The following is a 12,515-nucleotide window of genomic DNA, read 5'->3' as shown; positions in this document are numbered from 1 at the left end:
AAAATCAAGTTAATTCATTTTTATACAATGCTAAAGAATAAATTAGATTTTACTTGCCAAAACGAAAGGGTTTTCCTGCGAGGTAGAAGGCTAATCTTTTTTTTTTTTTTTTTTTTTTTTTTTTTTTTTTTTATCCTCACCCGAGGACATTTTTCCATTTTTTGTTCAGGTAGAGTGGGAGGGAGAGAGAGGAACAGAGAGAGAGAGAGAAACATCGATGTGAAAGAGACACATCGAGTGGCTGCCACCCGCACGACCAACCAGGGCCGGGGACAAACTGCAACCGAGGTACGTGCCCTTAGCGGGAACCGAACCCGGGTCTCTCAGGACCGCAGGCTGACGCTCTAACCGCTGAGCCAAACCGGCCAGGGCTAGAAGGCTAATCTTTATGTAGTGACCTCTTCTCCCCCAACACCACTCCAGCTAAACAAGACACATGAATGCTCCCCACCAAACCTCCGACACTAAAGAAACTCAATCTCTTTTGGAGTAAATTTGATGTGTTATATTGTGTTTTTCTCTTCTCTGTTTCACTCTCTCTTCATTTAGAGGAAGAGACCACAAATAAAAAATTAAAGGCAACAACAAAGAAAAGGACAGAAAGCAGTTATTTCAGATGAAACTCTTAAACAATGGTCTAAAGAAGAATCTGTATTTTAAAATCATACTGGCAAAAAACTATGCATTAAAAATAAAGCTTTCAGGTAATACTGGAACCTGAATAAAAGAACAATGAAGAGTTATAAGACAGAGAAGCTGAAAACTTGAAGAACACTTGCTCCAACTCTTTAGTTCCTACCTACCAACACGTCTGTATTAAATTTTACAACAAGAAGTTTAATCTCCACCAATACTCACACATAACCTGACACTGTTGGGGAGAAAATAAAATTCACAAGAATGCTCTCTCTTGCTTTCAAATGAAAGAATGCCAAATAAAACTTGAAAAACCAGCCCTGTGATCCTGCTCTCTCTATATGTGTTTTATAATATAAGCAGTTCATATTTTTTTACCCTTTACAAGGTACAATAATACGAATATTCAAGTCACCTTGAGATCTAGATCACCATGACTGTCGTAGCTACTTGCTCTTTTCCATGTTAAATTTTCTTTTCAGTAAAAGCATCCTTAAAAGCAAGCATTGGCCGTAAGCATAACGCTGAACAAATATTTTGAATCAAGATTGTATGGATAAAAGCTGAACTCAAATTACTGTAAATAAGGGAAAAGATTGTCTAGAATTAAACTTTCAATTGTAACGCAGTGAAATAATGTAAAACTGGCGATCACAATCAACAATTCCTTTCATATAAACTCAAAGTTGCAAGAGAAGACCTTTTAAAACTGAGAATAAATTCACGGTTTCCATTTCTTTACACTAATGTTGGCAATGAGAATAGAGAACTTGGCTACTACTATCTAGGTAAGTAGGCTTTCCCTGTGAGAAACGGAATTGCTCCGAAATTCCCCAGGGAAATGGGGAAGCGAAAGCGGGGAGTACACAACACAAAGCAATCGCTTATTTGAATGAGATAGAAAGCCATTCTAGCCCTGACCAGGAGGTAGCTCGATTGGTTAGAACGTCATCCTGACACACCAAGGTTATGGGTTCGATACACAGTCAGGGCACATACAAGAATCAACCAATGAATTCATAAATAAGTGGAACAACAAATCAAGATTTCTCTTCTTCTCCCCCTTCCTCTTTGTAAAATCAATAAATAAAAAATAAAAAGATTTAAAAAAGCCACTCTAAATACACACATCATAAAAAAAAATACGATGACAGTATATATAGGAGAGAGAATGACTGAAAATTCCCCCACAGAAATATTAATAGTACACTGGCTTACATGAGATACTCAAATAATAAGTTTCATGACAACTTAGAGAAACAGGCTTAACCTTAACATGAGGTTGGTTATTTATTTTTCTTTATAAACAGATATAGCACAACATGAACCAGACACTTGTGGAAGGCTTGTCAGTTGAGAACCCTGCAGTGAAAGATGCTAAATCTCATTCTAACGAAACAGTGGACTTACCTTGTGGCAAACAGAAACATCCCAGATAACAACCCTCTGGCCAACCGCACGTCATGTTCAGGAGTGGGGTAAAGAGCCATTACACCCTGCTACCGCTCTTCCTGCTCCTCCCAGGGCGGCCAGGCCTTCCAGGCAGCAGGGACCGCCCCAAACTCCCTAAGCTTTGTGCCCGTGGGAGGGATCTCACTCCCAGTCACGTCTGTAAACTGGCCAATTAAAGTTCAATTCCTGCTCTAGAAGAGGAAAGAAGAGAAGGTGACACCCAGTAATTCTTCCTGAGAAGAACCAGCATCTTAGAAAACAGCATGCAGCTTAGAAATGCCAGAATTCCATTTTGTGGGCAGGAAGAGGAGGGAGCAAGGAAAATCGTCTGCTGATAAAAATGCATCAAACTCAAATCAGGAAGTTTCCTTGAATGATCTTCCCTGCTAAACCCACACCCTCCTCCACATGCAAAAATGCCACTGTCTGCAAAAGTATGCTAATTGCTTTAAGCTTCCCACAGTTTGGGAGGCTAGTGAAGCAGGGGTTCTATATGGACATCCACCAAGGCCTCCTATGCCGCGCCGTCCGGAGAACACTCAGTCAGTATCACAGACAGAACTCATTGCCAAGGGAAATGCAAGGTGCTAGCTGAACCAACCTCACTGCTCACTGAGACTGAATTGGGAGTCAAGACCTGAGTTTCGATTATCCACTCATCTTGATTTACTTTACAGAGCACACAACATCACCATGTATGGCTAAGCACTTAATAATTAGATGAGACCATTATCAGAGTAAGGTGGTGACTGGTGGTGGAAGGCGAGGAAGGGATGAGAAGTTCATGGAGGGAAGAACTGGCTCAGAAAATCTAGAGTTTTAAGCTAGAACATTCTGTCTCCTTTCCAACTCACTGAACTACCCTCGCCTAAGGCTTAACAGATTTTTTTAGGGAGAAGTTTTGGCCAAGGTAAGTTAGATAACAGGAGTCCTACTAAATTAGGTACGAGAGAATTCAGAGAAGGATGGGATTGGATCGGTGAGAATAATAAGTTCTGGGCCACTAAGTTGTTTTTTTAACAACTTAAAGAATTATTGTTTTATTGCTGAGAGAGAGAGAGAGAGAGAAACATCGATTTGTTGTTCCACTTGTTTACGCATTCATTAGTTATTTCTTGTATGTGTCCTGCCCGGGGATTGAACCCGCAGCCTTGGTGTTTTGCGTCAATGCTCTAACCAACTGAGCTATCTGGCCAGGGCCTAAGATTCTCTCTCTTGAACTTGGTTGTTTGGCTCGTTCCTGTATACACCTGGGGGAAGGGAAGTTTTTCGTTTTGTTCTTATAAATAAGTAAGAAATACTTTCTGGCTCTTTTTTTTTTTTCCCCATGAAAAGGGAATTATATATACTTGTGGCCCATTGGACTTGGAATTGGCTCAGGAGGTGGCTCAAGCACTTCCAATTCCAAGGTCAGTGTATATGCTCCGTGACAGTCACAAATTAGACTTGCTCAACGCCTACTCCTAACCTCCCGCCCGAGCACTTGTAAGACTCCTAAGAAGATGGTAAGCCCATCATGCCTGCTCTTTGTACGTGGAAGAACAAGACAGCAGCATCATACCCCTTTCCATACTTCAAACCAGGATTGGACCAAAGCCAGCTTGAAAGCACTCCCAGTGAGCAAATCTGGGACAATCTGAGCAATACAGTAAGTAACAGTAGTACTGGATTATAACCCACAAAATATGACTGATACATGATGGAATCCTTACTGATATAAATAGTTGAATAAGTAAATAAGAGGGGGAATGAGACAGCTCTTCCTTACGAAAGAATTCCAATGAATAAATGTAGAAGGAAATACAGAATCATCTTTAGAGTATTACAGTAATAATTGTTGCAGACAATATCCTCTGATGGATATTAAAATCAATAAGAGAAAGATTGAGGAGAAACAGGATATTTGCATAGCCTCAAAGTTCTCTCCCAAGGTATGTATTAATTACTAAGAGACAAATATTTACTTTAGAATGGAAAAACCTGGCAGACTTCCCCTTAACAAAGTAATCAAGGTTAATACCACCAGTAATAAAACATATCAACACTAAGTAATCCCTGTGAGGTTGCATGAAGAGGGACATACCACTTCTTTGGTATTCTTTTTTTTAATCCTCAACCGAGGATATTTTTCCATTGATTTTCAGATAAAGTGGGAAGGAGGAAGGGAGGGAAGAGAAGAGAAGAGAAGAGAAGAGAAGAGAAGAGAAGAGAAGAGAAGAGAGAGAGGAGAGAGAGAGAGAGAGAGAGAAGCATCGATGTGAGACAGACACATCAATTCATTGTCTACCACACAACCCTGACCAGGGCCGGAGATAAAACCATATCTGAGGTACGTGCCCTTGACCAGAATCGAAACCATGACTCTTTGGTCTGCGGGTTGACGCTCTAACCTATGAGTCAAACTGGTCAGGCCTCTGTGGTATTCTTGCCAAAAATGAATAACTTCAGTCTAATCATGGGACAATACCACACAAACCAAATTAAAAGGCATTCTACAAAATAACTGGCCCTCACTCTTCAAAAGTGTCAAGGTGATGAAAGGCAAGGAAAGACTGAGGAAATAACAGATTAGGAGACTAAGGAAACATGAGGATCAAACACAAGATTTACAATGTTAACTTGCTTAAAATGCAAATTCACATATCTACATGAAAGGCCCCCCCACTGGAATCCGGGTAACTGACATCAACAGTAATGTCTATTGGGTGCTACCATGTGCCGGGCACCACTGTGAGTGCTCACATGGATTAGCACTTCTGGCAGCCCTGTGGTGAGGTACAAAACTCATTCACAGACTGGAAACTGTGAGAACTTAAGGAAGGTGCCTGCAGTTACCCAGTGAGTGGCAGAGTCACCATACAAATTCTAGGTCGTTTGATGCCACAGACCACATCTTACTCACTACATTATACTGCCTTTCATGCCGGCTCAGACTCCCATGATAATGATGAAAATGAAGATGAGGATGATAGCCACAACATTATACCACCTAATATTTATTTTACCTAACATTTAGTTCTCATTTCCTATGAGTGGGCTCTGTGCTAAGTGCTCATTAAGTTCCCATGGTCGTCCTATGACGTAGGTTCTGTTATAGGGATTGTTGGGGCCCTAGAGTGTAGTTGCTAAGAGCTCGATCGAAGTGTCTGAATTTGAATCCGCCACTTCCTAGAAGCATCCTAGTGCAAACCTCACAGGACTGGTGTGAGAATTTGATGCGATATGCAAAGCCCTGGCTCACCACCTGGCACGTAGCAGCACAGATAAGGAGCTGCAAATTTCTATTCTAATTTAGTAATCTCAGGACATTCTTCAGTTAGAGACAAGAAAAGTTTTAAATGAATATCAGTTCAAGGATGAATTAATCTTGCTGCATAATTTGACATTTCCAAAGTACAAAATGTTGGTATATTACTTTGAGCGCTTTTATTTTTTTATTTTTTATTTTTTAATTTTTTTATCCTCACCCGAGGATATTTTTCCATTTTTTGTACAGATAGAGAGGGAGGGAGAGAGAGGAAAGGAGAGAGAGAGAAACATCGACGTGAGGGACACATCGAGTGGCTGCCACCCGCACGACCAACCAGGGTCGGGGACAAACTGCAACCAAAGTACGTGCCCTTAGCGGGAACCGAACCCGGGTCTCTCCGGACTGCAGGCCGACGCTCTAACCGCTGAGCCAAACTGGCCAGGGCTTGAGCGCTTTTAATTACAGTTTTAAAACAATTGTGAGTATATATTTTTAAAAGATATTTGAGTTATATGATTTGAGGGACACTTTTGGGTTCTCCAGAACCTAATTTGAAAACTGCCATTATGATATTATCCTTCTGAACTCTGAGCTTTTGACCTTGCTTGGCCTCTCCTTACCCTTCTCACCAGGCTTGCCCCCAATTCCCTCTTCCAGCATCTTTTTTGAACCGCTTGGTGCAGACCTCTGCGCCTCCTACCTGTGCTTCAGCCGAAGCTTAGCTCCTCCTGACCACGCTGCTTTCCGGTGCTGGGGATCAGAGGTGAGGTGCTCTGGACTGACGGGGTCAGAGGTGCCAGTGTCTGCAAGGCCCGGGTCTGCACATGCATCTCTGGCAAAGCAATAGGAAAACAGAAAGTTGAGCATGCCGGTGTTCGTGGGCAGGGGCACAGATGAACCTAACAAGGAGCCTAACGTGTGGAAATTAACGCAGAGTTAGAGCAAAGCAACACAGCAAAGACCGGAGTTCTAAGCCTGCCCCATGCAAGCTGTCTGCCCCAGCCAGGCACATCTGCCACGGAGGTCTCCATCCCTTCCCGTGTGTTTCTGTGAAGCCAGGACGTGCACTTCCAATCTCAGAATTCTAGATTTCCCAACCGAGCGGGAGGGAAGAGTCACTGTTATGAAGGTGAACTCCCCTGTAATTCAGCGTCCGTCGGGAAGTGAAAAACCGGACTCACTGAAGCAAAGTGTCAGGAGAGGTCGTTCCCTGGAAACAAGTCCCTGCTGCCTCACTTCTCAGTAGAGCGACTGCCCGCGGAGCTGCCCGTCTGTCCAGTGGGCGGCAGCTCAGAGCACAGGCCGGATCCTGAGCCCAGCTGGTTCAGATTGTTGGGATTCCACCGCACCGCAGGCAAGCCTGTGTGTCCACCGAAATCCAGCCCCCACCCCGGGCCCTAACACCGGCTCCGTAACCCGTCTCCCCCATGCTCCCAGGGAGTCAGAGAAAAATGTTAAGCCCCATGTGGCCAATGCCTTCTGCCATGGGAACGGGCATATTTCTTCTCCTTAGGAGAGTCTTGGCTGTGGAATTTCCAGATGCCCTGACTGCAACCCTAAGGCCCCCTCTTGATCAGGCCGCCCCTGCAATGGGCCCGGAAGTGGGTTTGCCACATTCCACTTTGTTGGGCACCAGCGGTGGGCTTGCAACGCCTCCGAGGGCTGACCGGTTTGCCTCTCATGTCTCAGGGAAGCAAGAATCTGAGAGGTGCAAACACGTGCTGTCTCCTCTGCACAGGCCTGGGCCGAAGGGGCTGGGCTCCCTGAGGGGTACTGATTCTGTCATTTCAGGATGTGGAGGGAGATGACGCGGAGTCTTCGAGGAGTTTCCATTGCCAGCTCCAGTTCCATCTTCACCTGGATTATACCTAAGCACTGTCACCTCCTTCTGTACATCCCTTTTCTCACCAAATTGAGGATTCCTGGCTTTGAATATTTTCAACATAAACCTAAACTTGAAGTCTGAAGACTTGGTTGAGGTTCTTTTCCTTATGAATGAAATGACCCTGGGCAGGTACACCCTGAGCCTCAGACTCCATCTGTACCATGGAGACAAGAGGCAGGGGCACTACGGTGAGCGGCCCAGCTCCAGAGTCAGCTGATCTGTCTGAGTCGTAGTCCTGGCTCTACCCACTGGCCAGGTCTGTGGCTCTGTCCTCTCTGTACCTCGGTTGTCTCATCTCTGAGTGGGTGTAACAGAATAACCACTGCCACAGGGCTGCTGAGGAACATAAACTGATGCAGGGACCATGGCACTTGGAGTAGAGCCTGGCGCTTACTCAGCACTCGGCACATCAGCCGCTGTCACACCTGCCTCGCAGGGCTGCTAGCGAGTTTCCAGACCATGTCGATCAGCTTCTACCATGCAGCCTACATGTGGCCTGTGCCGTGTCTTACTCCAGTGCCTTCATTTTAGAGCTCCTTTCAGCTAAGATGTTATAGAAAACAGACACACCTAAAAAGGCCTAATTTGTGCTGGAAGTAAGAGTAGAAGAGCCTTAGCTGAAGAATGAAGATTGTCAAAGTCTTTTTGCAGACTTCATCGAGCGGTCTCCAATAGGATTCCTCAGACAACCCGTAGAAGCACCAACCCCAATGGCATCTGTCTTAAGCGGGGATGCAAAGTAGATTCAGAGGTATCTCCCCACCAAATGCGTGAATGTCAAGCTCCCACGAATATAACAGCCCACCAAGACCTCCTGTTGGTATCATCCGTCCGGCAGCAAGCTGTCCTTTCCGAGCCTCCAGTGGTTCTCAACCTTCCTGATGCCGCGACCCTTCGATACAGCTCCTCATGTTGTGGTGACCCCCAACCATAAAATCATTTTTGTTGCTTCTTCCTAACTGTAACTTTGCTACTGTTATTTCTTAGGCGACCCCTGTGAAAGGGTCGTTCGACCCCCAAAGGGGTTGCGACCCACAGGCTGGGAACCGCTAGACCCTCCTGTCTGCTGGAGGACAGCAAAGACCAGGCCTGAGTGTTCACAAAACCTTTGCCGCATTTAATAACTTCCTCGTTTTTGGCCTGGACCACAACTGTTGGCTCCGTCCTCTGTGCAGGACGGCTGAGCCCTGTCCTCCCCTTGCCCACGCCCCCTTGCTGGGCTGCACCAAGGACCTAAAGGTCCAGGCAGCACAGCCACAGTGAAGGGCTGGCAGGAACAGCAGGCGAATGGGAGAGGGATAGAAGCATGAGGAACGTGAAATCATCTCATCTGTTTAAGGATTTTCAACATATGATTAACCCTCGGGAAGGGACACCAGCACCCTGGCACTGCTCTCCAAGGTCACATGTTGCCCCGTCACCTGCCACCTCCAAGGAACCTGCTGAGGTTAGCAGAGGGTTCGTGAAGCCCACGATGCTGGCTGCTGACTGCAGTCCCCAGGCTGAGTCATACGCGGCCCTTGGGCTGGCTCTGGAGGCTCCCGAGTGGATTGTCTACATGCACCACACCAACTAGAAACAGGCTAGAGGGCTCTTTTTCTGCCTTAAACTTTTTCTGGAATAATTTGGAAAATAAACATTTTAAAATCCAGATGTTCTGATGAAAAGAAATTCCACAGTGAGTCCAGGTGGAAAATAGACCCGGGATCAGTGGTGGAAGGCTACTGTCCCAGAGACCCCCAATTGCAACCTCACTTTGCCCTTCTCTCCCCTTGCCAGTTATTGTATCTGTATACTGAACTTGGGCTGTCTCCAAAAAGATCATTTTTCCTACCCACCTGAGGTTACCGTGCTACCTGCCTCATGAGACTGCACTCGACCAAGCTGCCAGGCTTTGATCTCACCAGGAGCCGGTGCTCCATGACGGGCGCAGGCTAGTCCAGTCTTTCCTAAGAAAGCGTGTGTGTGTTTTCCCGTATGCCAGGATTTATTCTCATACCCTCTCTGGAAGACAAGCACTAATGTTTCTAGTCGCATTTTCCAGATGAACAAATTGAGACACCGAGAGGTTGTATATCCTGGCTCAAACCACACACGGAATCATACTCATTTGAGATGAAAATCACTGACAACCATTCACTCTTCTTTCCAGTTTAGTAGTCTTACACTTTTTTTTTTCAGTTTATGTCATAAATTCTACAAGCCTTGAAGTTACTAACCCAGGTTTGGACAGAATGGTGATGATTGAGCCATTAATTAAACATGTTACCAAATGAGCTTATTTTTACTTAAAGGGTACTCAAAGCTACCTTCTTTTACTTCAAGATACCAAAAGACACATTGTAGAAGCCCTGGAATGAATGAAACAGCTTCAAAGTGAAAAGTACACAAATAAACCTCTACCTTATGGGTCTACTTCCAGATTTCTGAAAGGTACCACTCTCTCCTGGCTTATCCACACTTGTCCTGCAGGTTTGAGTTTGGCCATCGTTTTCTCTAGGAACAGGTCAGGGTGAGGTGACCCCTCCATGCTAGCAGAGTGGTACCCTGGCTGTAGATGTGCATTTCAAAGTGCAATTCACACCTTCTTCTGACCCCCCCCCCCCCCCCCCCCGTAGGTCCCTCTCTTCTACTACAAGCTCAGAGAGTCGAGCTGGCCAGCTTGGTGCCCGGCACAGAGAGCTGCCCAATAAATGACATGCTGGTGTGTGTTCAACAGACCTGTACCCTTTCTTCCATCCTTTTAATTCATAAATTTAATTCATAACTTGCTAACAAAACTAATGAGACATTTTGGGGGCTGTTTCTATATTGTTTCTTGATGTTCTCCAGTCTCAAGATCATGAACTATGAAGGATGAAATAGGAATCAAAGCTGACCTGAGAGGGGTTAGCAGGGGCTCATAAAGTATTGTGATCCACAATTCCAGTATCATCTTTCTACCCGCAAATAGTGGAGAAGCAAAACAAAACGTCAATGACCTACATGTTTCTATTTCCTGTGATATGAGTACATTCATATTTTCTCTTCTCCCTGGCCCCAATAATCGTATCTCCTGCTTTACTATGTGGTATTTTAATAGCACTGTTAACTGCTTTCTGAACTGAGTTTCAGCCAATACAAGAAGAAAAAGCCCCAGATCATTCTGTTCCGGGGGCTCTCTTGGATGCCACGGAACTTGGGGAAGACCACGGAAGCTGAGTGAAAGACTTCAAGAGCTGCTCTGGCACTATTAAAGTGGTCTCCCCAGCTCCTTTAGTTCCTGATTTCTACTGAGTTTAGTTTTATTTTGTCCTCAGGGAGGGATTAAAGGGGGCCAGGAATTGTCCTTCCCTGGCATGGACAGTTACCACCTTAGGGAAGTTCTTGGCTTTAGAATCAGTGGTCTTTTCCTTTCTGTTGTGTTTTGTCCAGTAGGGAACAGCTTCTAAGTAGCCACGTCCCGTCCTGTCCTCCAATTCAGCATATACCCAGGAGCCAGCATAAGCTTTAAAAAATGTAAATGGATGATGTCATTCTCTAATAAAGTTCTAGCATAGCTGCTGCCTGCACTTTGGATAAAATCCAAGTTTTCCAACTTGGCCTAGACACCTCGACTGACCTAGCTTCTGCCTACCTTCCTGTGAATATTGCTCTCTCACTTCACCCTGAGCTCTCCAACCCCTCCAAGTTCGTCAGTTTCACACATGCTGTTCCCTCTGCCTGGAAGAGTCTTCCTCCCAATTCTTCACTTGGCTGGCTCCTCCTCAGCCTCTGGTCCCAGGTCAAACATCTTCTCAGAGACCGCCCGCCTCATCTATCGCAAACAGTCCGTCTCCTGGCATCTGGTATTTTCCCTCACTGCACTTCGGCTACATGTCATTGTGCACTGGCCATGGTCTTCTTCCTCTACTGGACAGTGAGCTCAGTGAGGCCCAGGCCCATGCTGGCTTTGTTTTTTTATGCCCTGGCTGATTTGGCTCAGCAGTTAGAGCGTCAGGCCAATGACCAAAGAGTTGTGGGTTTGAGTCCGGTCAAGGGCACATACCTTAGTTTTGCAGTTCGGTCCCTGGCCCTGGTTGAGGTCATGCAGGAGGCAACCAATTGATGTGTCTCTCTCACACTGATGTTTCTTTCTCTGTCTGTCTCTCTCCCTCCCTCTCCACTGTATCTGAAGATAAATGGAAATATATCCTCAGGTGAGGATTAAAAAAATTTTTTTTTTTTTTTTAACCATCGATACACCCAGGATCCAGCAGAGTGAGTGGCTTATGGTAGGCACACAATACAGATTTATTGACTAAATCACAGGAGACTTTAGAGGGAATAATTGTGTAATGCTCCAAAGTGCAGCTCCATGCCTTTAAACTGTCAAAAGCATTAAACTGTATACATTCATGTTTTGGGGAAGGTAGGAATCCTTTTTCTTTAGTTGCTTTCTGTATAGCTTGTGAGTCAATTGCTTTGTGAAAGAAGGTCTTAACTGTTGGTCCATCTCATCAGCAGCTGACTTTCATGGGGTACAGAAGACCAGGGTTGGGGGACTTTGGCCACACCCATCGACCAACAGCTGGCACAGTTTTGCCACCTTCTGTTTCAAAGGAGCCAGATGCTTTTTGAGATTAAGAAGACAGAAGTGCATATACGTGGGCTAAGTTTATCCTCAGAGCCTTTTGGAGAAATTCCTTTGGGGTTATGCTGGGTGTACATGTGTATTTGTTTTCATAATCTGCCTTTTTAAAAGTCGTGTTCTTGGTTTCCCGTGTTTGTTTTACTTTTTATCCTGCTCCACATCCAGCGTGCAAGAAGCGGACTCACTGTCATCTCCCCATCCTGTTGGCAGGTCTCTGGTGTCATCGCCATAAGCTCCCAGCACCTGTCCCCTCAGTCTCCTAGAGTGCGGGAAGCCTGGACCCCCGGCTCCGTGAGTGTCTGGAGGTTTTCAGAACTGATGCCGGTGGGTATAGATTTCCGTTCTTAGGCTAACCCAGCAGCTCTTCATTTTCTGGTGGCTGAGCATTCATCAAGGGTTTCACATTCTCAATAATTGCCCTTTCTTTAAAAAACCCTTGTTTCTGTTCCTGACCTTTTGGTACCTATATATTTAGACTTAACCTCTGGGTCACTGTCCCTTCATTACTCTCCTTTTTTGCTTTTCAAATCATCATTGACCATCTAGGAAGCTGTTCTGTATTCCCTCAGGCCTGCGTCCTATCTGGTGCTTTCCATCACAGGCTCAACAAAACCTCTCCTGTCTCTCGCCTGGTCCCGGGCTGGCCCTTGGTAACTGGAGGAGGGCTGTACGTAGTGCTT

At 45.3% G+C, this 12,515-nt stretch overlaps 1 protein-coding gene across 1 annotated transcript in view; it reads right to left on the bottom strand.

Moving 5' to 3' along the window:
• The window catches only part of SHROOM3 (shroom family member 3), a 60,772-nt gene extending 51,627 nt beyond the window's left edge, over positions 1-9,145 (bottom strand). The window contains exons 1-2 of the mRNA XM_036256785.1: positions 9,072-9,145; positions 6,039-6,170 (exon numbers count right to left, since the gene is read on the bottom strand). Of these exons, the coding sequence (XP_036112678.1) occupies positions 6,039-6,170; positions 9,072-9,145 (206 nt within the window). The remainder of the gene's footprint in view (positions 1-6,038; positions 6,171-9,071) is intronic.
• Between the last annotated feature and the right edge of the window lie 3,370 nt (positions 9,146-12,515).

This window comes from Molossus molossus, unplaced genomic scaffold (assembly GCF_014108415.1).
Source record: "Molossus molossus isolate mMolMol1 unplaced genomic scaffold, mMolMol1.p scaffold_m16_p_1, whole genome shotgun sequence".
Lineage (NCBI taxonomy): Eukaryota > Metazoa > Chordata > Mammalia > Chiroptera > Molossidae > Molossus > Molossus molossus.
Note: the sequence above shows the minus strand (reverse complement) of the source record. Positions and strands in the feature narration are given on the sequence as shown.